The 26,305-nt window shown below is 53.5% G+C and overlaps 2 protein-coding genes across 4 annotated transcripts; both read right to left on the bottom strand.

Annotated features, from left to right (window-relative positions):
• Positions 1-277: 277 nt before the first annotated feature.
• HINT2 (histidine triad nucleotide binding protein 2) lies at positions 278-6,758 on the bottom strand. 2 transcript variants are annotated; one of them, XM_083465619.1, is made up of 5 exons: positions 6,658-6,758; positions 4,354-4,497; positions 3,158-3,262; positions 940-1,012; positions 278-432 (listed from the first exon to the last, which is right to left on the bottom strand). In XM_083465619.1, exons 1-5 carry the CDS (start codon positions 6,727-6,729, stop codon positions 341-343), a joined length of 486 nt encoding a protein of 161 aa, XP_083321745.1. In that variant the 5' UTR covers positions 6,730-6,758; the 3' UTR covers positions 278-340. The 2 variants fall into 2 exon arrangements, with proteins under 2 accessions (XP_083321745.1, XP_083321746.1); XM_083465620.1 differs by having other exon boundaries at positions 944-1,012; positions 6,658-6,744.
• A 1,932-nt stretch (positions 6,759-8,690) lies between these two features.
• Positions 8,691-24,418, bottom strand: TAF1C (TATA-box binding protein associated factor, RNA polymerase I subunit C). Of its 2 annotated transcripts, XM_083465601.1 has the most exons (14): positions 24,342-24,418; positions 23,965-24,064; positions 23,072-23,184; positions 22,875-22,970; positions 22,127-22,197; positions 21,058-21,296; positions 20,082-20,210; positions 19,866-19,983; positions 18,079-18,150; positions 15,118-15,253; positions 14,792-14,920; positions 13,252-13,429; positions 12,558-12,695; positions 8,691-10,971 (listed from the first exon to the last, which is right to left on the bottom strand). In XM_083465601.1, exons 2-14 carry the CDS (start codon positions 23,978-23,980, stop codon positions 9,821-9,823), a joined length of 2,586 nt encoding a protein of 861 aa, XP_083321727.1. In that variant the 5' UTR covers positions 23,981-24,064; positions 24,342-24,418; the 3' UTR covers positions 8,691-9,820. The 2 variants fall into 2 exon arrangements, with proteins under 2 accessions (XP_083321727.1, XP_083321728.1); XM_083465602.1 differs by lacking the exon at positions 18,079-18,150.
• Positions 24,419-26,305: the final 1,887 nt, after the last annotated feature.

Raw genomic sequence — 26,305 nt, 5'->3', positions numbered from 1 at the left:
TTTCTGGTTTCCCTAAGCTCAGAGACTCTGTGGGATCAGATCCGGGCAAAGGGTGCTCTAGCAGAAGGGAAGATTGTTAAGTCCCACTGCTGGCGTTGGACTGAGGACCCTCCCAACTCCACAGCGCCATCATTATCTGATTCTGCACCCTTCTCTGGGGGGAAGAGCAGGAGCTGTGAGCCAGATGAAGCCCCAGCTGCCCTAGGGAGAAGGACCCGTCCCTAAAAGGGGGAAAGCAGGCGCCCCCAGGACCCACACAAAGCAAAGACCACGCCGACCGGGCTGCTGTTGCGTTTATTCCAGGGTGGCTCCCCTGCGGCCCAGCTGAGGGTCTGGGGGCTCAGCCGGGGGGCCAGCCCATCTGACGCCCGCCCAGAACGTGGAGGTGGAGGTGGTAGACGGACTGGGCGCCCTGCTTCCCGTCGTTGATCACTGGAAGAGAAGAAAGGGTGGAAGAATGATTGGCGGGGGGGGGGGCTCTGATGCTGCAGGGAGAGCGCAGGGGAGAAGCGCCCCAGGGCCCCAAGGCAAGGGCCCCAGCCCAGGAGGAGGGAGAGGGCCCCACAATCTGGCTCCCCTGGCAGACCCAGGCCCTCTCTCTGCGCCTGGTCTACCTCGCAGGGCTGCTGTGCAGAGGGGGCAGCATGCAGTGGTCGCCCAGGTCAAAGGAGGAGGGGGGCTGGGGCTGCCAGCGAGGGTTGTTCCAGGGGGGTGGTGCCCCCCTCAAGAGGCATTCAGAGGGGCACAGCGCCCCTTCCTGGACTCAGGCATCCTGGGGTCACGGGAGGAGGATGGCCCAGAGAGTCTCCACCCAGAGGGATACACACAGGATTCCCGCCAGCCTCCAGGGCGGACCAAACCCCCTCTCTAGCCCAGGGCAGAGGGGCAGGATTTCGCGGGGTGGGGGGCAGGGGGTTGGCACTCTGGGCTGCTACTCACCCACCCGGTAGCCGTCCTCCAGGCCCTCGGCCTTCGCTGTCTGGCTGGCCACCAGCAGCAGGTGACCCAGGAGCTGGGGACAGGGGAGGGGAAGGGGTCAAGGGGTGACTCTGAGACCCAGAGGGCCAGGCGGGACCCCCACCCTCCCTCTGCGTTGCAGGCAGATTCTTATTCTGATTATTTATTGATTTTTATTTTATATATATAAGAAATATTTAGATATACAGTGGTACCTCAGGCTAAGAACTTAATTTGTTCTGGAGGTCCGTTCTTAACCTGAAACTGTTCTTAACCTGAGGTACCACTTTAGATAATGGGGCCTCCCACTGCTGCCACACAATTTCTGTTCTCATCCTGAAGCAAAGTTCTTAACCTGAAGCACTATTTCTGGGTTAGCAGAGTCTGTAACCTGAAGCGTCTGTAACCCGAGGTAACACTGTGTATGCTTCGTTGGTTTTTAAAGAGAAAACATAGTACAACAAAGAAAAACACATCAAATACAGTGGTACCTCGGGTTACAGACGCTTCAGGTTACAGACTCCGCTAACCCAGAAATAGTACCTCGGGTTAAGAACTTTGCTTCAGGATGAAAACAGAAAGGCAGGAGGCCCCATTAGCTAAAGTGGTACCTCAAGTTAAGAACAGTTTCAGGTTAAGAACGGGCCTCCAGAACGAATTAAGTTCTTAACTCGAGGTACCACTGTATGTAGTATTCAACCAAAAGTAATCTGAAAAAGAGTTTACACTTTTGACATCCAGAAGTGAGTTAATTCTTCACTAATTCCAGTATGACTTCTGATCTCCCCACTGTGGTTCCTAAGTTTCCTTCCACTGCGCACTGAGATTCATGTCTCCTAAATACTCTTATCGTTTTGGCTCTGCAACTATCACGCAATTCATGCAGAAAATCCATCCAAACCTGGCACAGAATTTATGTCATCACAAGATTTTTTTTAAGTATTCTCTATATACATTCCACTTAAAAAAAATATTGTAGCCACATAAATTCTTATTCTCTATTCTTATTATTTATTGAATTTATATACTGCCCTATACCCGGAGGTCTCAGGGCATTTCACAGAATAAAATCAAGATATAAAACTATAAAATACATAAAAAATAAAAACAACAACCCAATAGCTTCCGCCTACCAAAAAACACATTTTAAAAGGGCATAGGGTGTAAATCAGATCAGCTAAAGGCCTGGTTAAAAAGGAACATTTTTGCCTGGCGCCTAAAGGTGTATAGTGAGGGCGCCAGGTGAATTTCCCTGGGGAGAGCATTCCACCGACAGGGAGCCTCAAATAAAGGACAAAATGGGCTGGGGGCACATTGATAATGTGCCCTTGGCAGGGCCAGAGTTAGGCTTGTTGAATATATGTGATATGGTAATTTAAGGACCTAATAGCATTTGCTATTAGATAATAATAGATACCTAAAGCCATTTGTACATAACAAAATATGTCTTTTATCAAAGTAATTGTTGAACTGAAATACAACTAAGAAGAAGTATATGAATAGTGAAATATAGAAAGGAGCAAAGCAGTGCTGTTTGAGGGAGCAGGCAGGGCCCAGGACTTACATCACAGGAGCCTCCACAAGACAAAACACGGCTGCTGGATGTAGGTTTTATTTTATTTGTTTTTTATCTTATATTTTGGAAATGGACATCCAGTTTTTTCCCCTTTAAATTTTTTTTGGTGCCCCCAAGAGAGAGGGGTCCTAAGCTAGAGCTGTTTAGCTTATAGGTATATCTGGCACTGGCCCTTGGTGCCAGTGACGTTTGGCAGAAGCGTAAGGAAATAAATTGCAACGGCAGGTCCCTGCCCCAAGGAAACTACATGTGAAGTTTCCACAAATGGGAAAGAAAGGGCACAAGTGAGAGAAAAAGCACCTCGCCCAGGACACTTTTTACTGCTCCCTCTGGAATACGGCCATAATAGAGACTGTGACAAGTAATTTGAGATTCTAATGAGGACTAGAACCCTCAGGCTCCTTTTAGATGACCTGGCATTCCTCCTGAATGAAACCATCATTTCCAAGACAGCTGCCCTATCACTTCTGTGCCATGATTGAGGGTTTCTGGTCCCCCCCCCCCAAATCTCTGAACGCCAGTTCCCTATTGATCCTCTCCCCCCTCCCCCCTTTGAGCAGGGCTGACCCACCCCCACCCCCCTTGGGGCAGAACCGGGGTGCCCTTGGCCTTGCCCTCGCTCACCTGGGCATCGCTCTCTGCCACGCGGCTGATGCGGGGGATGGGGCGCCGGGGGATCACCAGGAAGTGCACCGGAGCCTGGGGGGCCACGTCTCGGAAGGCCACGCACTGCGGAGAAGGGGGGGGGCAGAGTCAGGAGCCCCGTGGGCGGGAGGGAGGGGTGCCCAGGACCCTCAAGTGCCCGGTGCCAGGCCTCCTTTGCCTGACCCCAGAGGGGCAGGGAAAGGTGCCATGACATTAATGTATTTTTAAACTTTTGTTGGAAGCCACCCAGATGGGCTGGGTATAAATATATTATCAGTATTATTAGTATTAGTATAATAATTTATTATTAATATCCCACCCATCTGGCTGGGTACTAATTAGTACTAGTATTAGTATTTTTTTGAATGTTCAGAGTGTGAAGCTGGGCAACTTGGAAAAAAATGGTTCTACCAAACTATGCTGAAATGGCAAAAGTGACCGGGAAACTTGAGATTCAAGAAGATAAAGACTTTAAAAAAGAATGGGCAAAAATTCATAACTTATTTAGGAGACCATTGCAAACAAATAAAAACATTAGCTGCACTTTGAAAATAACTTGTAAAAAGGTATTTACCAGAAACTTTACAAATCTTCTTAAGTCATTCCTGCTAGTGTTGTTAATTGCTTGCAATTGTCCTTCAAATGTTGTATGAATTCACCCCACTCTTTTTGGAATGTTTTTACATATTTATTTCAAAATATGACAACTGATATGGACGAAATGTAAACAGGAAAAAGTACAAATGCTATGATGTATAAAAGAATTAAGGTAACCATGAGGTGGGTGGGAGGGAGGGAGGTCGACAGCTCATTTGAGCAAATAAGAAAAAATAAGAATGTATTTAATTAATACAAAATGGAAATTTAATAAATATCATATTAAAAATAAAATAACTTGTAAAGAAATGAAAGACATGGATAATTTAGAGAGGTAAAAACTGCGGAGAACGTAATGATATGTAGTCTTGGAAAAAGTATTTTAAGGGGGGGGAGTCACGAGATTAAGAGAATCTCTTATGTGGATATAGTAAAAAAAATTCCTTTTCATTATTTTAAATTGGTTCCTGTAAAAACCAATAAAAAATATTTCAAAGAGAGAGTGAGAAAGAGGAAAAAATGGTTGTGGCACGCCAGCCTGGCACAATCCCAGCCCCTGCCCCCCCCCCCATACCCACCTGGTCGTCCTGGTATATGATGTTGGCAGGGATGGAGCCGTCCAGGATCTTGCTGAAGATGGTGGGGCCGGACCCCTCGGCCGCTCGCTGGGCCTTCTCCACCTCCCCGCCGGGGGGCCCTTGGGTGGCCACAAACGCCCTCGGCTGCGGGCAGACAGGGGGGGCATCAGCTGCCATGGGCAAAGACCTTGCCAGTCTCTGGAGGGAGGGCAGCGCCAAGCCTTCCTGCTAAGGGCTAGGGAGGCTGGGAGGCCCCTCCCTATCTGGCGGAGGGGGAGCACCCCACATTCTCAGTCTAGCCTCCCCACCACCACCACCACCACTCTGCACAGCACAGGATGGATCAAAATGATTTTTTTTAAAAAAAAATGGATTTTTAAAATTTAAATTGGATTTTTAAAATAAAATGCTTTTGGAGGAAAAACCTTTCCAAAGATTTTCTATTTAAATTACATTATAGTCCAAAGGCTATTCACCAGGAAATAAGGATTTGTTTTAAGTTTTTCGTGTGTGCTAAGACTCAGTCTAAGGTTGTTGTTGTGTTTTTTAAAAATGGTTTAACCACATCAGTTAACAAACGTGGATACATCTGCTATAATGTTATTGTTTTAGTTAAACAAATTGTTATTAAGGGAATTATTATTTTTCTCCTTCCGATAAAGTACAGCAGAAAAGCTGTTCAAATCTAAACAGTTAACTTATTAAACCTCACAATAATTTCATAATTCTCTGTCTTTGTATTTCTAATAGTACAACCAAAACAGTAATTTTGGATATAACTGGAAAAACTACTCTGAAATTTTATTATTCCAAAAATGAAACCTTCCTTGGGTTGTAAATATTAAGATTATACCAGCAAGAAGGAGTCTTTCTGTAAAAGAATTATTGAAATCAAGTCTTACCGACTAGTGATTTAAACCGATTTGATTTCAATCCTATCCACTCTGGCACAGTAGTTTTCTTGCCTTTTCTGAGCCTTTGGTTGCCTTTCTAAGAGGTCCGTTGGGGGGGGGACACCTCCTTTGCCTGCAGAGGGGCCTGGGCTCACTCCCTGAAGACCCTCCTTCCAGACAGGGGCTGGGTGAGACCCCCTGCCAGAACCCCGCAGCCCAAACTGCTTTCCCACGTGGGGCAGCGGTGGCCTAGTGGTTAGAGCGCCGGACCAGGGTGCAGATCCCCCCATGGGGGGGGGCAGGTGCTTCCTCTCGCCTAGCCCACCTCGCAGCATAGCTGTCAACTTTTCCCTATTCTTGCAAGGAGTCCTATTTGGAATAAGGGAATTTCCCTTAAAAAAGGGGGGGGGTGTAAGTTGTTTTTTTATGCAACAACAGCAGCAAGAATATTATTGGCACAAAAATGGAAGCAAGAAGAATTACTGACAAAAGAAGAATGGAGGATGAAATTAATGGACTATGCAGAGCTAGATAAACTAACAGGAAGGATTCGAAATCTGCAGGACCAGAAATTCACAGAAGACTGGAGTAAATTTACAGACTATTTGAAAAGTAACTGTGATGATCAGACGACATTTGTAGGTTTGCAAGAAGTTTTGTGAGGAGAATTATTGGAAGTATTGCAAAAATGGAGAAAGGGGAGGATGATTAGTTAAGATAATTAAAGGCAATATGAACTTAAGAAATGCATAAGAAGTGGTGAAAATGGTGGATCATCAGAGGTCTAGGTGATGAAATATTGTGGTTTGTACTATAATTTATATATTAAATTTAATACAAAATATTTTAAAAATAAATTAAAAAATGGGGGAAAGTGGACACCTCTGCCTGGCAGGGTTGTTGTGCGGGCGAGAGGGCCGGGCTGGGAGCGAGCCCACCTCGCAGGGCTGTTGTGAGGAGGAAGAGGAAGAGGAAGAGGAAGAGGAAGAGGAAGAGGAAGAGGAAGAGGAAGAGGAAGAGGACCACCCAGGTCGCCTCGAACTCCGTGCAGGAGAGATGCAACCAATGAGCCTCGCGCGCCCCCGCTTCCCCGCGCGCGTGCCCGTGCGCGCCCCCTCCCGTCCGCCGCTGGAGGCGCTGCAGCCGCCCAGGTCTCCCTCGGGGGGGGGGGCGGAGAGAGAGAGAGAGAGAGAGTTAGAGGCGCTTCCCGTCGAGAGTGAAAGGCAGACCACCCACGTCGCCCCCCCAAGTGAGGAGGGTCTCTCCCCCCCCCGGTCTGGAGCAGCGGGGACCCCCGGCTGCCGGGAGGGGGCGACCTTGGTGCCCCCCTCCGCCCGGGAGGAAAGAAAGACCCAGGGGGAGAGAGCCCCGACGGGGCGGGAGGAGGACCCAGGCGTCCGGCGCCCCGTACCTGCTGCAGCCGACCCAGCAGCCCTCGTCGGAGCGCCCCCCGCCCCAGCGCCGCCCCCGCCGCCGCCGCCATGCCCGCTCGTCTGCCGCCGCCCCCGCCGGAGCCCCGCCCCTCGGACGCCTGGGTCCTCCCGCCCCGTCCTTAACCCTTCGCTGGCCCGAGACCTCTGCAGGAGGCGCAGAGTTCACCTGCGGAACTCCCTGCGCAGGAGGCGGGCAGGGCAGGGCCGGATTGAGGCCCTCAGCTCCTGAAGGGAATGGGGCCCTTTCTACGTCCAGCTGTCCTTTGTCAACAACAAATGGCCACTGTTTTGTGTGTTGACTACAGGCTATATAGCAATTTATGGACCTAATGTTATTTGCACATGCAGAATATTGGCACCCTATATATAGAAAGGAGCAAAGCAGGGATATTTGAGGGAGCAGGCAGGGCCCAGGACTGACATCATAGGCACCTACACAACACAAGGTTGCTGTATGTAGTTTTATTTGTTTTTTTATCTTATATTTTGGAAATGTACATCCAGGTTTTTTTCCCCTTTAATTTTTTTTGGGGCCCCCAAAAGAGTGGGGCTCTAAGCTAGAGTTTGTTTAGCTTATACGTCAATCAGGCCCCAGAGGCAGAGAGGGCCCTGGATGGCTTTAAGAGAGGACTGGTGAGGTTCGTGGAGGAGAGGGCTCTCGAGGGCTACCAGCCACTGCAGCTCTACTGTGTCAGATAATAATAATAATAATAATAATAATAATAATAATAATAATAATTTATTTATACTTAGCAGCCATTTTCTCTCTGTGTTCTCTGTAAGATTTCAGAGTCCATCTGCTTCAGTTGTGAGCCGTAAGTAATCTCAGTCAAACTGTTTGGAACCATGTTGTTTATGAAGAAGTTTATTTTAACTCAGCAAAGCTCTTATTCTTTCAAACTCTGCATTATTCACTTACGCTGCGCGTCAATACCCAACCCATCTGGCAGGGTTTCCACTCTGGGAGGCTCCCAACAGATTATTATTATTAATAATAATAATAATAATAAAGCAATAAAATATCGAACACTGAAAACTTCCCGTTTCTGTCAGAGGCAGAGATGCTTGCGAATTCCAGTTGCTGGAAACCTCAGGAGGGGAGAGGGTTGTTCCTGGGCTCGGATCCTCCTTGCAGGGCTCCCGCCTTGGGGCAACTGGCTGGCCGGAGCGAGAAGAGGGGGCTGGACTTATTGCCCACCCCCCTGGCCTGGTCCTGATCCGGCAAGCAGGCTCTTCATAAGGAACCTCCAGCTCCAGAAGCAGTCTATCTGCAGATTAGGGACACTGGGAAGGAGGGTCCCCTTGGGCCTGATCCGGCAGCTCTCCTTATGTGCCATCACTACACAGCCCAAGCCACGGGGAGGGGGAGGTTGGTGGGGAGGAAATGAAGGTGGAAACCGCCCCCCAAAACCCCCTAACCCTGGAAAGACCAGACTGTCTCCCACTTTGAAATGTATGTCAATCCTGCATCCCTTCACAGCACTCTGGGGCTCCCTAAATGGACCAGCCCCCCCCCCCGGGCCCCATAAATGAAAGGCTTTTTTTAGGGGGCAGAGCCAGGTGGAGGCAGCAGCCCATGGAAGCCGAGAGCTGTACGGTTGGAAGGGACCCTGAGGGTCATCTAGTCCAACCCCCCAGAGGAAAGGCTGGAAAGGGCAGAGGAATTATTTATAATAATAATAAATAATAATAAAATTTTATTTATATCTCGCCCTCCCCAGCCAAAGCCGGGCTCTGAGCGCCTAACAACAGTAAAATAATACAACATTCTAAAATCATTTCATTATAAAATCAATTGTATGCAACTAGGGCAGCAAGGACTTTGTTGGCCCAAAAATGGAAGCCACAGAAATTGCCAACGAAAGAAGAGGGGCAGACGAAGATGATGGAATGTGCAGAACTGGCGAAGCTGACTGGCAAAATCCGAAACCAGCCGTGATCAGGCTTTCCAAAAAGGCAGTTGCAAAGAATTAACACCACCAGCAGGACTGACTTATGAAGACTTGCAATGTTGGTGATTCATACCTTTTTATATTTATTTGAAAACGTGATAATCGAAATGGATGAAATGTAAACAGGAAGAGGTACAAATGCGATGATACAGTGAAGAATTAAGCCAGGCTTCTTCAACCTCGGCCCTCCAGATGCTCTGAGACTACAGTTCCCACCATCCCTGACCACTGGTCCTGCTAGCGAGGGATCATGGGAGTTGTAGGCCAAAAACATCTGGAGGGCTGAGGTTGAGGAAGCCTGAATTAAGCCGTAACCACGAGGGGGGAGGGGAGTCGACCAGCTCATAGGAGCAAAAAATAATGTGAAAAATAAGGATATATTTACATATTATAAAATGGAAAGAATAAAATATTATATACCGTATATACTTGAGTATAAGCCGACTATTTCAGCTCAAGTGAGGGTCCTTTTGGGCTGCTTCTTCCTCCGCCGCTGCCGCCACCAGTCTCTGGTGTGGTGAACCGGCTTATACTCGAGTCAGTAAGTTTTCCCAGTTTTTTGTGGTAAAATTAGGTGCCTCGGCTTATATGTGGGTCGGCTTATATTCGAGTATATATGGTATATAAAAAAGGAAAGGCAGAGGAGGCAGGCTGTGGGCCCAGCCCACTGGGGTGGGGAGACAGGAGGACCCTGCTGTGTGTGTGGCGGAAGGCCCCACCCCACCCCAGGATGAGACCCCCATGAGGAGGAGGCGAGAAGCCACTGTTAGGTGTCTGTGTGTTGCCACTGTGCAGTTGCCTGGAGTGACAAGACTCTGTTTTGCATTCCAGGGATTCCAGGCTGAGGCGGATGTGATGTTACTGTTTCCTGTTCCTTTGCTGTTCAGTTGGTTCTCTGCATTCACAGAGAGAGCATGTATATTTCTTTTCTGTCTGCATAGTTGGGAATAAATCTCGTTGCAATGTAGCTCATATTGTCTCGGCTCCTTCCCTGCGTGCTGGATACTCTGCCTAATGGGGGGACGTGCTTGGGGCCTCATCAAAGGCTCAGGTCGTTAATCATCGTCGGAGGAGATTCCGAAGGACTCGACCGGAGGAGGAGGAGCTCGGTCGTGGCGCAAGTCCGACAGCCACGAGGCCCAGCTGGGCAGAAAGTCAGCTTTATTCCATTGACGGGGAGGAGAGGGGCTCAGAAGCCCATGCGGGGTCTCTTGCGGGGCCCCTGGGAGCCCTGGGAGGAGGGGAGGGGGCGCTGGCTCCCGCGGCTGGAGGCCTGGCTGGCTGGCAGCTCGGCCGGGGGCTCGTCAGGCTCGTCAAAGATGGCCAGGTAGTTGCGGAGGGTCTGGCGGCGCTCCTTGGGGATCCCGCGGGTGGAGAGAGTCTGGGACGAGAGCAGCTGCGAGGATGAGGGGGAGCCCTGGGAAGCGTCACGGGGGCCCTGGGAAGCAGTCGGGGAGCAGGGAACGGAGATGCGAGGCTCGGGTGCCAGGCAGGGGGCTTTCATGGTGGCAGAGGCCAGAGAGTAGAGGCTTTCTGAGTCGGTGGGGGCCTCGCTGGGGGTCTGGCTGCTGGCTGCCCACCAGGAGGAGTCGCTGGCGTCCGACTGGTAGCTGGTGGTGGAGGTGAAGCTCCCTGAGAGGCTGGGGGTTCCCCTTGCCCTCTTGCGCCTCCGCCGCTGCTCCCTCAGCGCCCGCTGCTTCTGCGCCTTGGTGGCGCCCAACTTCTCCTGCCACCAGTCGGCCCAGCCGCCCGCCCAGGAGGCTGCCAGGCGCTGCCCCAGCTCCCCCGGAGGGCCCTCCTGCTCCAGCCCCGGGGGCGAGGCGGCCCTGCCAGCCGGCTCCTGGGGGCACACGGCCCGCTTCTCCTGCATGGCCTGGTGCAGGCGCTGCCGGGCCTCCCCGTAGGAGGGGGCCTGATCCCCGGCCGGCTCCCGCAGCTCCCGGCGAGCAAAGAGGCGGCTCTGGCTGAGGACGGCCGGCAGCCGCGCCCGGCCCTGGGCTGCCTCGGGGAGACGCTTCCAGGCCTTCCGGAAGGCCCTGATCCAGCGCTGGTAAGGGCAGAGGGTGGCCACAGGGGGGGCGAGGGGTGCTGCAGGAGCGGCAGGCACTGGAGGGGAGTCTTCGCAGGATCTGGCTGCTTCGTCAGGGCCTTGGTGGGCACCCTCCTCTTCCACCTCCTGCGGGGCTTCAGGGGCCGGCTGTGGCCCCTCGCAGTCTCCTTCTTCCTCCTCGTCCTCCTCCTGGTGGAGCAAGGGCTGGTAGAAGAGATCGCCGGCCTCGGAGAGCTGGAAGACCAGCAGGGTCTGACTCTGGCTCTGCTGACCCAGGGCGGCTGCGATGCCTGGGGGTGGAAGAGAACCGTCAGTGGAGGGCCGCACTGGGCAGAGGAAAGAGGGCGCGGCCAGAGAGTCCGGCCCCTCATTTCAAGAGGTCAGGAGCGCCCAGAAGTCACATATTCAGTCGCCTGATTTTGTGCTGCCGTGATAGATATCTGACAAAGAATGGTCTGTGCTACAATTCAGTCCTAAACTGAAGGCCCATATTGTTGGATCCGCACTTCTGAAGCCCACCCCATACAGCTGTGTTAACTGATCTTTTAATTTTTCTTATAAATTTTTACTCACCCATTATCTGTGCTTAATTAAGTATTCCACGTATATGTTTAAATCTACGTTTGGTTCTTGCTCCCATTTATTTCATAATTATTTGCTTAGATTCCTACTGTTATGCTATTTATTTAGATGTTTTGCTTATGCTGGTCTATGACCGTAATAAAGCAATAAAGTACAAGGGGTCAGGTCTGGCCTGCGGAGCATCTTCCTACACAAAAGCACAGATAAATACATCTGTCCACACGACTCGTAGAATCACAGCATCTTAAGACTTGGAAGGGCCCCCCGAGGGTCATCTAGTCCAACAGGCTCAAGCTTTCCAAAGAGACACAAGTAAATTTATATTATATTTGAAAGAACATTGTCAACAATTAACAACACTAGTAGGCTTATAAAATGACTTGTAATGTTCATGATATATACCCTTTTACTATTACAGTGGTACCTCGGGTTACATACACTTCAGGTTACAGACTCCGCTAACCCAGAACTAGTGCTTCAGGTTAAGAACTTTGCTTCAGGATGAGAACAGAAATCATGCTCCGGCGGCAGCAGGAGGCTCCATTAGCTAAAGTGGTGCTTCAGGTTAAGAACAGTTTCAGGTTAAGAACGGACCTCTGGAACGAATTAAGTCCTTAACCTGAGGTACCACTGTACTTAAAATCAGAGAACAGAAGGAATAAGGTGAATGGGAAAAATAATAAATGCTAGGATGTAAAGATGTAAATTGAGAAACCATGAAGCGGGAGAGAGGGAAGTCAATGCTCGGATGAGCAATTTATAAAGTGGATGTCAAAAGTAGGTTTAAATGAGGGGAAATGGAAAAGCAAAAAAAAAAAAAAAGTTCTCCTACATTTCGAGAGCTAAATTACCCTAGTCCGACATTTCAAAGCCGAATGGTAGATTGCTAATTAAAAGTAATTCCCTGAGCTGTGCAGTGGTTTTCAGTTGCCCTAAGCCCTGAAAGCTTTTGACCCTGGTGGGGCCACCTCTCTCTTCTTGCTTGTGGACGCTCTGAAAAGAATTCTCGTTGGCTAATGGGACAGGATTTCCCCTTGCAAAAGCCATGCTGCTTCTGCTTCAAGCAAGGCTTGTTCTTCCACATTCTCTCTTCAGCAAGACCTCCCACCATTTTCCTGGACATGCTCCCCTCCTTGTCCCTGCCCCCCCCCCCCCGCTTTCTGATGGATCAATGAAGTCCGCTCCTTTGGGTCGGATTTTGAAGGGACTGGTCTGCACACCTGCCCCTGCTCACCACTTGGGGGGGGGTGTCTAAGCTGCTCCCAGATCTGGCTCAAGACCCCCCCCCCCGTACCTGCAGTGGGCAGGGCGAGACGCTGGCGCAGAGCCTCCTGCTGGATGGGCACTTGCACAGGGAAGTGGGGCAGGCTCTCGAGGATGGAAGGGACCTTCCGTGGGGGGCCCCAGAGCTGGCAAGGGGTGTCGGCGCCGCCTGCGGAAAGAGGTGGGTCAGTCCCCCAGCCCACAACCGCCTCTCCCAGCGCAGCCGGCCCCTCGCGACCCCCAAGGATTCACCCCACCAGAAAAGCTCTGGAGCAGCAAGATCAGGCCAAAGGGGGGGGCACCCAATCCTGCATCACTGGAGTTGGGGGGCACCAGCAGACCTTGCCAGAGGGGGCTCTATAGTTTCGGTGCTGCGTGGAGTCATGCTTGGGGGCGTAAGAGCATAACGGCCTGGCCGCTGGATCAACTGGGATCTAGAAGCATCGCTGGCCATAGGAGCATCGCCAGGACACCCTGGCCAGTAACCGCCTCCCCCCCCCAAATTTTGTCTCCTCCTCTTTTAAAGCCATCAGCGTCCTTCTGCTTCTTTCAACATCCCACTTCCTGGCAGGAGAGGCTTTGGGGCATCTCTGTTGTGCTTGCCGCCAAAACCCCAAGGTCTCTGGTCAGCCACCACCTGCTCAGACCCCAGTAAGTGCATATGCCAATGGGGGGCACTCTGGTCCACTCCCTGCCCCCCCCAGTCCCTGCCTCGCCCCCCCTACCTGTGTACTGCAGCAGCAAGAGTTCTTGGTCGTGGTGGGAGCCCAGGAGGAGCTTGTGGCTGCGCTGCGGAGCGATGGCCGGGCTGAGGAGGCCGTAGATGGGCGGCCGCTGCATCATGTGCTCCCAGCTGAGGGCGGGCACCAGGGGGAAGCGTTCGTCCAGCACGTAGACCGAGAACTGCGGAAGGAGAGAGCAACACTCACAGCACAGAGACTCCTCAAACTGGAGAGCAGGGAGGGACGCCAAGGGTTTGAGGCTGAATCCTGACAAGACAGAAGTCCTGTTTTTGGGGGACAGGGGATGGGCGGGTGTGGAGGACTCCCTGGTCCTGAACGGGGTAACTGTGCCTCTGAACGACCAGGTCATTCTGGACTCACAGCTGTCCATGGAGGTGCAGGTCAGTTCTGTGTCCAGGGCAGCCGTCTCCCAGCTCCATCTGGTACGCAGGATGAGACCCTCCCTGCCCACGGATTGTCTCGCCAGAGTAGTGCATGCTCTAGTTATCTCCCGCTTGGACTACTGCAATGTGCTCTATGTGGGGCTACCTTTGAAGGTGACCCAGAAACTGCAATTAATCCAGAATGCGGCAGCTAGACTAGTGACTGGGGGTGGCCACCGAAACCACAAAACACCGGACTTGAAAGACCTACACTGGCTCCCAGTACGTTTCCGAGCACAATTCAAAGTGTTGGTGCTGACCTTTAAAGCCCTAAACGGCCTCAAAGGCCCAGTGTACCTGAAGGAGCATCTCCACCCCCATTGTTCTGCCCGGACACTGAGGTCCACTTCCGGGGGTCTTCTGGGGGTTCCCTCACTGCGAGAAGCCAAGTTACAGGGATCCAGGCAGAGGGCCTTCTCGGTGGTGGCGCCCACCCTGTGGAACGTCCTCCCACCAGATGTCAAAGAGAAAAACAACTACCAGACTTTTAGAAGACATCTGAAGGCAGCCCTGTTTAGGGAAGCTTTTAATGTTTGATGCATTACTGTATTTTAATATTTGGTTGGAAGCTGCCCAGAGTGGCTGGGGAAACCCAGCCAGATGGGCGGGGTATAAATAATAAGTTTTTGTTGTTGTTGTTAGTTTTCTCCTTCCAATAATGTACAGCAGAAAACTTGTCCAAATATAAACAGTTAACTTATTAATCCTCACAATAATTTCATAATTAACGGTCTATGTATTTCTAATAGTACAACCAAATCAGTAATTTTTGATATAACTGTAAAAACTACTCTGAAATTTTATTATTCCAAAAATGAAACCTTCTTCTGGTTGTAAATATTACCAGCAAGGAGTCTTTCAGTAAAAAAATGATTGAAATCAAGTCTTACCAACTAGTGATTTAAACCAAATCATACTGACTAGTGATTTAAAATGTGATTTAAATTGATTAGATTTAAATCGAATCCACCCTGGTTGCCCCCATGATTTCCACCTCAGGCATGATTTCCACACAAGTTCATGAACATGCCCCCCCCCCCCCAGCTTGGGAAGTCTCAAGAGGACCCCTGTGCCCGTCTCTGGAAAGCCCTGGCACTCACCTGCGTGGCAACGAGGTGCTGGTAGGGCTCAGCCTGGCCCAGGTACTTGGAGAGGACCACGCGCTCCCCCCGCTGGCAGTCGGCCTCACCCCCCACCTTGAAGAGCTCCACACGATGTTGAGAGGACACCTGGGGGCAACCGAGAGGAGCAGCCTGAGCCCCGGAGAGCAGGGTCCCCTGGCACCACCCCTGGGGACTTCCCCCGCCCGACTCCGCTTGTCCCCCAAACCCGCCTTGGGTGGGGCAGCAGCAGGAAGTGCGGAGCCCCCTTGCAGCATCTCCTCTCCCCGCCCCCCCCGGCCCACCTCCCCATCCCAGAGTCTCACCCTCTGGTCAATCCCCACCAGGCCGGTGCGGTCGGCAAAGCTGAGCACCCGCGGGTGGGCAGTAAACTCGCTCCATCGCCAAGGGGAAGGGTCCCGGAAGAAGAGGGTCTCGCTGTCCTGGTGCAGCCGCTGGAGCCTGGCAAGAAGGAGAGGGCATGGCGGACTGGCGCTTGGCACAGCTCTTCTAGTCTGGCTCACCTGCACTCCATGTCAGCCTCAGGGTGCCAGTCCAACACAGCTCTGGGGGATATTCAGAGCCTGCTGGATCCGGCCAGTCCAGCATCCCGTTCTCACAGGGGCCAACAAGATGTTTGTGAGAAACCCACCAGCAGGATCCTCTTTTAAAGCCATCCCGGTTGGTGGCCATCTCTGCCTCCTGTGGCAGAGAGTTCCACAGTCTAACGATGTGCTGCATGAATACCGTATTTTTCGCTCTATAAGACATACTTTTTCCCTTCTAAAAAGTAAGGGGAAAGCGCTCCCTCTTACTGTTCTAGCTTCTGGCTTAGCCCCTCAGTCCCTTCCCCCACGCCCCAAAAAGCCCCCAAGAGCCGTGCTCCCTTTAAAGAGCAGCGCAGAGCATGTGTGCGACTCTTGGGGGCTTTTCCCCGAGGAGGAAGAAGGGCAGCCTGTCAGTGACGGGCTCCTTGGGGAGAAGCCTGCAAGCGCCGTGGCTCTTAAAAGCGAGCGCCGCACACACGCTCCGGGATGCATACATAATAATAATAATAATAATAATAAATTTTATTTATATCCCGCCCTCCCCAGGCGAAGCTGGGCTCAGGGCGGCTAACAACACTAAAATAGTGCAACATTATAAAAACATCAAAGAATTAATTAAAATCAAAATTGATGGCAACCATAAACTAAAGTATTGTAAAGATTGCCAAAGGAGGGAGTCAGGCTGCGCCCTGACCAAAGGCCTGGTGGAACAGCTCTGTCTTGCAGGCCCTGCGGAAAGATGTCAAGTCCCGCAGGGCCCTGGTCTCTTGTGACAGAGCGTTCCACCAGGTTGGAGCCGCAGCCGAAAAAGCCCTGGCTCTAGTTGAGGCCAGCCTAACCTCTCTGAGGCCTGGGACCTTCAACATGTTTTTATTTGAAGACCGTAAGTTCCTCTGTGGGGCATACCAGGAGAGGCGGTCCCGTAGATACGAGGGTCCTAGGCCGTAAAGGGCTTTGAAGGTTAAAACCAGCACCTTAAACCTGATCCTGTACTCCACCGGGAGCCAGTGCAGCTGGTATAGCACCGGGTGAATGTGATCTCGCAGCGAGGACCCCATAAGGAGTCTCGCTGCGTCATTCTGCACCCGCTGGAGTTTCTGGGTCAGTCTCAAGGGCAGCCCCACGTAGAGCGAGTTACAATAATCCAGTCTGGAGGTGACCGTCGCATGGATCACAGTGGCTAGGTCAGGGCGAGAGAGATAAGGGGCCAACTGCTTAGCTTGGCGGAGATGAAAAAATGCCGCCTTTGTTATAGCTGTAATCTGCGACTCCATAGAGAGGGAGGTATCGAAGATTACACCCAAACTCTTAACGGACGGTGCTGGCACTAATTGCACCCCCGTAAGAGATGGGAGTTGCCCCCTCAATCCCATATCATCCCGTCCCAGCCACAGGACCTCTGTCTTCGAAGGATTTAGCTTCAACCGGCTCCCACGTAACCATCCAGCCACAGCTTCCAAGCATCTGGTCAGTGTATCTGGGGCCGAGTCAGGATGGCCATCCATCAACAGATAGAGTTGGGTGTCATCAGCATACTGATGGCAGCCCAGCCCAAAACTCCGGACAAGCTGGCCGAGGGGGCGCATAAAGATGTTAAAAAGCATCGGGGAGAGTATCGCACCCTGGGGCACTCCACACACCAAGGAGTGACGGGATGACAGTTCCCCCCCAAGCGCCACCCTCTGTCCCCGACCAGAGAGAAACGAGCGCAGCCATTGAAGGACTGTGCCCTGGATCCCCACGTCGGCAAGGCGGTGGTCCAGGAGTTCGTGATCGACCATGTCGAAGGCTGCTGACAGGTCTAGAAGAATCAGCAGCCCCGACCCACCTCGATCCAGCTGCCTACGGAGATCATCTGTTAGGGCGACCAGAGCCGTCTCGGTCCCATGACCAGCGCGGAAGCCGGACTGGAATGGATCCAGAGCCGATGCAGGCTCTGCTCAGCGCTCCCTTTAAAGAATATTTTTTTTCTTGCATTCCCCCTCTAAAAACTAGGTGCATCTTATGGTCAGGTGCGTCTTATAGTGTGAAAAATATGGTAGCTTCCTTTTATCCATCCTGAATCTTCCAGGAAGGGGGCAGGAGAAGGGCTGGCTTCTGGGACTGGGCCTGGGGTGGCTGCCGGCACAGACCTCGCCCTGTTGCACTTGGGGGAAGGTCTCCCTTTCGAATGCCCCTGAGTCTGCAGATCAGAAGTGCCCAACTCCATCCCCCGGGGCATCTCAGTACATAGCCGGGTTCTTACAATACTCAAACCTGAAGCCCCAAATACGAAGGTTGAGTCGCTGACGACTCCAACACTGGACTCTCTTTCACGGGAGGTTTTTCAACAGGGGTCAAATAGGGCAGCTGCCAGGACTTCTTTAGCTGAGATTCCTGCGTCATGGGGGGGGGGGTCGTTGGACTAGATGACCCCTGGGGACCCTTCCAACTCCACAATTTTTTAAAAAACAGCCCTTTGTTTATTGGGCGAGAAAGTCACCCAAGGAATTTCAGCATTCTCTGTTTTGCCTGTTTCAAGGGGGCAGAAATCGGAAGAAAGCTTTTCCAAAGTAACTTCTCATTCCCTTTCCTTTCCTTTCCTCACTCCAAAATGTAATCCTCAGGGGCTTTTGAACCCTCCCTTTGCCCGCCTCCCCTCCAGAGACAGGGCCAAGCATGTCTTCTCCCCCCACCCACCCATCTTCATCTGCATACAAGACGAGGGGGGCCCTTATTAGCCCCTCCCCCAGTGCTCACCCTGTCTCCACATTCCAGGCATAGAGGGCTCCGCCGTGGGTGCAGAAGGAGAGCTCGCCAGGCAGGTGGGGGCTGCAAGGGAGACAGGAGAGGCATCATGCGAAGCAGGAGATGCAGAGACCCCCGGCCCCCTCCCCAGACTTAGCTCCAGCCCCAGGCCTGCCCCACTGCAGCCTCTCAAGTAGCAAGATTTAGTAGCAAGATTTACCGTGTATCCCACTAGACTTGCTTGCAATAAAACTGCTAAGGAATATTAAAAGCATCAATTAAGATCAGTTAACCACGAGCAATAAAGAACATTTAAGAGATGATTAGCATTAGCAGTACACATAAAAAGGGGTTCTGGAGCCACCGGGGGGATTGGCTGGGATGCAGCACAGCAGGGCCTTCTCTGTGGTGGCACCCAGACGCCCCTCCCCAGGAGATTCTCTGTGGGCTGGCAATACTTCTCTCTTTTCTTTCCAATCTTATAATGAATTTCACAGCATGGCGCTTCTTCGTTTAGATAAAAGGGTGATGAATCCAGTGTTCTGGGCATGCAGAGAGGGCCAGGGGGGTGGTTGGGGAGGGGCAGACAGAACAGTCTCATGGCCCCGGGAAAGCTGAAGAGACCCCCTTGATGAGAGGTGTGGGGGTCAGGTGGGATTGCTAAGAGGAATTATAAAAAATGGAGAACGCCATTGTGTCAGCGATGAAAGCATTGCTTTGACTGGGCTTGGTTCATTGACACTAATTTCTGATTAAATCCCACAAGCCTCTGCATCTCTGCCCATCTTCTCTACTGTTCATTTTCTCTGCCTCACAGGCACGTATAAGCATTCTGACCAGTTGCTTCACCAGGCATCCAGAGCCATAAAGATAGAAGGTAGCTTTGATGTAGTTTGCTAATCTTTAGGTAGATTTTAAGGGCCAGGAAGAGAGTTCACAAGGAGATGGCAAATACTACCTGTCCTTCCTTTCCTGTTTACTGCTGTTTAGGACCTCCGGGGTTTGCTAAACCCATTCCTCCTTGATTCCTATTTTATTTACTCTGAACTATGTATCCATGGGACGGGGGTGGCGCTGTGGGTTAAACCACAGAGCCTAGGACTTGCCGATCGGAAGGTCGGTGGTTCGAATCCCCGCGATGGGGTGAGCTCCCGTTGCTCAGTCCCTGCTCCTGCCAGCCTAGCAGCTCGAAAGCACGTCAAAGTGCAAGTAGATAAATAGGTACCGCTCCGGCAGGAAGGTAAACGGCATTTCCGTGCGCTGCTCTGGTTCGCCAGAAGCGGCTTAGTCATGCTGGCCACATGACCTGGAAGCTGTACACCGGCTCCCTCCGCCAATAAAGCGAGATGAGCGCCGCAACCCCAGAGTTGGCCACGACTGAACATAATGGTCAGGGGTCCCTTTACCTTTACCTATGTATGCATGCTCAAGTAGGAAATAGTTTCTTTGTAGTTACAAGGATTTCTCTGATCTGACTTTGTCCCATGTGTTTTTGAAATGCTCAGAGGAAATCTGACTGGTTCTTACAAGCGCTGTGCTAAAAGTTCTTTTGTTAATAAAAGGGGCCTGGGCCAGGGTGTGACGGATTATTATTGGCACTTCCTCCCAGAGCCTTGCTGGCCAAGCCTTGTGTGTATTTTATTAATCAGGGTCCAATCCTTCCTTGCCTTCGGAATGCAACAAGAGGGGCCAGAGAGTTGAGGAGCCTGAACCCAAACATGAATCTGCCTCCACATCACAAGGGCAGGTTTTTTAAAAAATTAAAAGGTGGGACAAGCCCCCCGTTGCTTCCCTCTTACCTGACTGCGATGGAGGAGCAGGGGGTCTCTGTGCCAACCACCTGGAGAAGGGAGGGGGCTCCTCCCGGCTTCACCTTCCATGCGCCGCAGTGGTAATCTGAGCGCACCCCAACAAAGTCTGCGCATGGGGGTGCAGAGCAAAGAGACCAGGCTTAGCACCCTCGGAATAATACTGGGGGAGAAAGGGCAGCAATTTCTGGTGGACGCCTCACTCACCAATGCCGTCAACCTGGGCAGCTGCCACCTGCTGGACCCGGCCATTGAGCTCAAACTGGGCAGGGCGGCCACAGGTTCGAGGCCTCAGGGAGCCGCTGGCGGTGGGCTTCAGAGCCACGTCTTGGAAGCCTGATGAAGGAGCTAAGGAAGGGGTACGGGGGGGGGGTCTCGAGGGAGAGGAAGGAGAGGTCTGGCAGGGGGAGGAACACGGCAGACGGGGGGGAGGGGGAGAGAGAGACCACCCAGAAAACCACATGCAAGATTCATGGAAGAGCATAGGGTCAGGTTCAAGGTGCTGGTCTTGACCTTTAAAGCCCTTTGTGGCTTAGGGCCCTTGTATCTACGGGACCGGCTCTCCTGGTCTGCCCCGCAGAGGACCTTAAGGTCCATGAATAATCCTAGTTTAGAGGTCCCGGGCCCTAAGGAAGTCAGACTATCCTCCACCAGGGCCTTCTCAGTGATGGCTCCGATCTGGTGGAATGCTCTGTCCCAGGAGACCAGGGCCCTGCAGGATTTAACCTCCTTCCGTCGGGCCTGTAAGACAGAGCTATTCCACCTGGCTTTCAATTTGAACTTAGCCTGATCTTTTATTTCCCTTCTCTTCCCCCCCACTCCCCTTTTATGAAGATCACCCGCTCTGAGACCCCACAGCTAATTCTCCCCTGGCCTCCTCGCTGGCCCAAGTAGGACCAATTCAGCCAGCTAGCCCTGGGGATTATCTAATTGATTTTTTAATTTTATTGTTATTCATGTCTTTATACTGTATTTTATGCTGCTCTTATAATTGTTTTAAATTTGTTGTTAGCCGCCCTGAGCCCGGTTTTTGAACGGGGAAGGGAGGGGTATAAATAAATTATTATTATTATTATTATTATTATTATTATTATTATTATTATTATTAGAAAGGTCAGAGCCCCAGAGCTCTCCCTTGCCAGCTGGCTGCACCCAAGCGCCTCTTGCCCCCGGGAAAGGATACAGAGCTGGTTCATGGCCTCCCCGGAGGGGTACACCAGGCGGCCCCTGGACGCCGGCCCCCCGCTGCCCTCTCTGGGCAGCCAGGCCAAGGCCCCCCCGGTTGGGGTCTCGTCGAAGGAAAGGCGCCTCCACTGCTCCGCCAGGTCCTCGTGCAGCCAGTCGGCCATCAGCTCCAGGGGCAGCTCAAAGAGCCAGTCGCGGCACAGGCGCATGATGCTCTTGCCCCCAAAGAAGCTGCAGCTGTGGGGTGCGATAGGAATTTGGAGGTCTTAGGTATATGTTCAATGTTCATACGTGTACCAACCAAGCACGTACATAGATCAGCACAGGAAGACCGACCTGGAACCATTTTTGATTCCCAAACTGACCAAATGTTTTCTCTGAAAGGTCAAGGAAAATGGAAAAGCCTCCCCATTGTCTCTTTCCTCACAAATCCTGTCTGAAGGGCACATTTAAGATACGAATAGGGCGTGAGCCTGTGACCTGGCCCAGGAACTAAGCATTTATGATTACAAAAGACTGGCCAGGCTCCCCAGGCAATCCAGTCAAGTAACCTGCCAGACAGGAGATAAACAAGGACAGGAGAAAAACAACATTCAAATTTCTGTTTTAGACCGCCTTTTCTGTGATGTATGTATGATGTTTCTGGGGTGGTCTTGATCTAAAAAGGTAAAGGTAAAGGGACCCCTGACCATTAGGTCCAGTCGCGGACGACTCTGGGGTTGCGGCGCTCATCTCGCTTTACTGGCCGAGGGAGCCGGCGTACAGCTTCCGGGTCATGTGGCCAGCAGGACTGAGCCGCTTCTGGCGAACCAGAGCAGCGCACGGAAACGCCGTTTACCTTCCCGCCGGAGTGGTACCTATTTATCTACTTGCACTTTGACGTACTTTTGAACTGCTAGGTTGGCAGAAGCAGGGACTGAGCAATGGGAGCTCACCCCGTTGCAGGGATTCAAACCACCGACCTTCTGATCAGCAAGTCCTAGGCTCTGTGGTTTACCCCAGAGCGCCAGCCCCAAGACCCGTCTCCCCCGCTTTTCCCCCCACCCTGACCAAGGCGAGTCACTCACCTCACGGCATCAGGGGCATCAATGTGCTTCAGCAGGTGGCTCACTCGGCAGACGTTGCACCGCTTTTTCCTCTGCAGGGGATGGAAGCAGCCAAGAGGGTCAGGCGAAGCCCCAGTCTCACTCTCCCCCGCCCCCCTTCAGACTAGCCTACCTGGCAGGGTTGTGGGGAGAGTTTGAGAACGGACAGCAGAACTTGCTGCTGCTGCTCCTGACGGAGGAGAAGAGACGGGGCAGCCAGGAGGGAACAGAAGAAAGCAGGGAAACCAAGCATGCCTCAAGTCAAGACAGCAGTGCAGTCTAGTGGTTAGTGTTGGACTGGGAGACCAGGGTTCGACCCCCCATTTGGACATGAAGCTAAGCTACCTTAGGCCAGTCAGTGCCTCTTGGCCCAGGGGGAGATTAAAAGAGGAGGGGGAGATCCATAATAATAATAATAATAATAATAATATTTTATTTATTTCCCACCCTCCCCAGCCGAAGCCGGGCTCAGAGCGGCTAACAACAGTAAAATAATACAGCATTCTAAAATCAATTCATTCTAAAATCAGTTCAGATCCAATTAATGGCAACCATTGGGCTAGAGTTCCGTGAGGATCACCATGTATTAAAAGGTGGGCTATCAATGAAACAAACAAACAAACTCCCGGCCTGAAGGAGGCTCCTCCCTCCACCAGCATCCCTTTGGTCTGCCCCACACCAGAGGGGCAGGACCCAACTCTCTGGGCAGCGACAAGGGAGGGTCACTCACCTGGACTGGCACATCTCCCAGGTGGAAGTTGTCCTGGAGGAGCTGCCCCATGGTGCCAAAGGCCACGTCAGGATAGTCCACAAAGAAGGCGCCCAGCTGTGGGAGCAGAGAGGAGACAGGCTGGGCCTTTGCCCGGGGTCTCACCCCCCACAGATGCCCTCCATCTCCCCCCCCCCCCGTGGCCCCCTCTTGACTACCTGATCTGGGAAGCCCAGGGCAGCCTGAGCGCCAGAGTTGGTGGCTTCCGAGGAGCGCAGCATCAGTCCCTGCAGAAGGATGTCTTGGGGCGTCACGGGGGGCACCCTGCAGCCTGGGACAGAAGGAGAGTCCGTCTGCCACCGGCACAGCGGGCACCTCTTGGGCACAGGCTGGGCGCCCTGCCTTTGGTCCCCAATGTCTCCAGGCAGAGGCTTCCGCCTGACACCCCAGAAAGCAAAGGGCCGGTTCACAGGAGCCTGGCTAAACTGTGGAACTCCCTCCCACCGGAGGCAGAGATGACCACAACCTGGAGGGCTTGAGAAGAGGACTGGATCAATTCCAGGAGGAGGAGAGGCCCTTGGCGGCCCCAATGGCTCTGCTCTCCCGCCACAGAGGCAGCAAAGCTTCCCAGTACAAGTTGCTGGAAACCCACCGGAGGGGAGAGTTGTGCCTGTGTTCTGCCCCCTGGTTTCCCCTGGGCATCAGCTTGGCCTCTGGGAGAACAGGGTCCCAGAACAGGGCGGCCGCTGTGGCCGGATCCAGCAGCCAGGCTCTTCTGACGCTCTTTGGGAGCCTCCAGGCCCAGAGGCAGTCTGTCTCAGCTCTTTGGGGCATTTGCCCGCTGTGCGAACAGGACGCTGGACTAGATGGGGCTATTCTGACATTTTGATCAGCGGCATCTCTTGGCGCCAACTCCGAGGGGCCAGGGGGTTTTGCCCACCCCCAAGAAAACATGCCCACCCAAGATGATGGGCGTTGCCATTCAAATGATGTGCGTGCACCGTGTCATGTGATCTATTCACCTGCCCACCCCCCTCATATGATTCAGGTTGGCACCCCTGGCAGCAGCCCCACTGGGGTCGCGGGTTCTCCTGCTCGAGGGCGCGCTCACCAGCATTGGGCAGCATCAGGGGCAGCGGGGCGGCTTCGCTGGGCGTCCATCTCTCCCTGATGCCCTTCGGGAGGCGGCGGGGGACGAAGCGGGGCGGGTCCTGGGGGGCAAAGAGAGGGGGCGTTGGCGGCGAGAGGGGTCCCCACTACCCCCCCCGGCGGCAGCCAGAGGGAAGGCGCCCGCCCCTCCCCCTCTGTCCTTGGCCCCTCCCCTCTGTCCTTGGCCCCTCCCCCTCTGTCCTCGGCCCCGCCCCCTCTGTCCTGGGCTCCTCCCCCGCCCGGCCCCTCCTCCCCTTCACTCAGCCCCTCCCCACCTGTCCTGGGCCCCGCCCCCTTTCCTCGGCCCCGCCCCCTCTGTCATGGGCCCCTCCCCCTCACCTGCCCGGGCGCCGCGGGGTCGGGCAGCACCTGCCCGTAGCAGCCCCAGCCGGCCACCAGCGGGCTGGCCCGGGAGGCGCTGCTCCGGCGGCTGGGCGGCCCCGCCTGGAAGTAGCCCGGGAAGAGGGCGCGCGGGAAGGCGGACGCCGCCGCCGCCGCCATCGGGGATCGAACTCGCGGCGCCGGAGGAGGAGGAGGAGGAGGCGGAGGAGGCGGAGGCGCTCGCAGACCACGTGGCGCGCCAGGCGGAAGGAGCGGCCACGGAGGCGGCGCCCAGAGGGGCCGGGCGGGAGGGCCGCCGGCTCCCCCTAGCGGCCGGAGGGCGGCGCCGGGAAACGCCTCGCTGCTGCGCGAGGCGTTTTGTATATTTCATGTAGATGCGTTGCAAATATCGTCCATTCGCCACCCGTTCCTTAGTTGCGCGAGGATTGCTTAGAGAGGGAGACAAGCAAATCTGGAAATGCAGGCGGGGGAATCTCAGCTGACCCCCATGTTTTGCTGGGTCCATTTCACAGCAATGGCCAGTGCTCTTTTTCAAGAAGAAGAGGCGCCGAAACTCACCCTGAACACCAGCCTCAGTCTCTGGGAATGGCAAGGGAGGGGGCAGAACTGAGTTCCCGCAAGATCCACCCGAAACAGCCCTGTGCCCAAGGCGTGCCATCGCCCTGCGCCCTGCCAGGAAGGGGGAAGGGGCAGCGGGCACACAGCCAGGCGCTCATTTCTGCCCTTCTCGCGTCCAGCCCAGACATCTCTGGCCACAAGCAATGTGCCAGGAGCGAAGGGGGGGGGTCTCCTCTGATGGCCTGGGCTGCTTAGAAATGACAAGCGGAAGGGGCAAGGAGTTTGGCCCTTCAGCCCAGAAAGGGGCCCATCCACAAGGGGGTCTCACCATCAGAGCCATGGTTGGGTGCTCTTGCACCTCCTAGCCAATATTTTTATTTTTAGACATATTTTTAGCTGATTTTGCCACCCTCCCTCGCCTGGCGGGGGCCTTCCTCACCCCCCCCCCAGCAATGGGCCTGCTTTCCACCCTGCAGAGGCTAAGCAGGCAGGGCCTCATCCTTCCTCTGCTGCCACCCTCCTCCCATCCTTCTTCCTCAAGAGTCCTGCCATTGTGCTGTTTAGGGTATCCGGTTTCATTTACACTGCTCTACAACCTGAGCGCAGGCTGGAGGGGCTCACAGCATCAACCCCAAACAGTCGCAGCTTTGGATACCCAGCACAGAGCAAGCAGGTCTCTGGGTCGCCTGCTTCCAGCTCAGCTCTCCATCCTACTCTCTGGCCATTGTGCTCCTAAAGGTCAAGGGACCCCGTGACCATTAGGTCCAGTCGCGGCCGACTCTGGGGTTGCGGCGCTCTTCTCGCTTTACTGGCCGAGGGAGCCAGCGTACAGCTTCCGGGTCATGTGGCCAGCATGACTAAGCCGCTTCTGGCGAACCAGAGCAGCGCATGGAAACGCCGTTTACCTTCCCGCCGGAGCGGTACCTATTTATCTACTTGTACTTTGACGTGCTTTCAAACTGCTAGGTTGGCAGGAGCAGGGACTGAGCAACGGGAGCTCACCCCATCGCGGGGATTTGAACTGCTGACCTTCTGATCGGCAAGTCCTAGGCTCTGTGGGTTAACCCACAGCGCCACCCGCATCCGTAGCAGCTAGTGAGAAAGGTGGAGGAAAGGCCCACCCAGTGCTTTTTTTCTGCAGCGCACAGTACTGGCAGCCCCCCCCCCCCGACACTCAGCCGCATGGGGAGCTGTGTCATGGGGAAAGCCTTGCTGGGACCAGGCCACTGCGCCCCCCCCCCCCCCGGACTGGCCAGAGCACACGTCCCACTCCTCCTTGGGGAATGTGAGAATGGGCAGTGTGGCGAGTGATGTTTTCCCCCTGCTATGCAGCCAGTTCTGCTGCTGGCTGAGTGTGCCCTGGACACATCGCTGGCAGCGCTCACAAGGGTTGGGGCAGGGCG

The sequence above is a fragment of the Podarcis liolepis genome (assembly GCF_965112155.1).
Source record: "Podarcis liolepis genome assembly, chromosome: 11".
Taxonomy (NCBI): domain Eukaryota; kingdom Metazoa; phylum Chordata; class Lepidosauria; order Squamata; family Lacertidae; genus Podarcis; species Podarcis liolepis.
This window is presented reverse-complemented; position numbering and strand designations above follow the sequence as displayed.

Excerpts from the sequence above, each read along its gene's own strand:
- HINT2 (XM_083465619.1), bottom strand. The coding sequence starts at position 6,729 with ATGGCGGCGGCGGCGGGGGCGGCGCTGGGGCGGGGGGCGCTCCGACGA. Across the intron at positions 4,498-6,657 it reads TGCTGGGTCGGCTGCAGCAG|CCGAGGGCGTTTGTGGCCAC; the intron begins GTACGGGGCGCC and ends GTCTGCCCGCAG. Across the intron at positions 1,013-3,157 it reads TGGCAGAGAGCGATGCCCAG|CTCCTGGGTCACCTGCTGCT; the intron begins GTGAGCGAGGGC and ends CCCTGTCCCCAG.
- TAF1C (XM_083465601.1), bottom strand. Across the intron at positions 19,984-20,081 it reads TGCCCAGGTTGACGGCATTG|ACTTTGTTGGGGTGCGCTCA; the intron begins GTGAGTGAGGCG and ends CCCCATGCGCAG. Across the intron at positions 14,921-15,117 it reads TGGTGGGGATTGACCAGAGG|GTGTCCTCTCAACATCGTGT; the intron begins GTGAGACTCTGG and ends GGTTGCCCCCAG.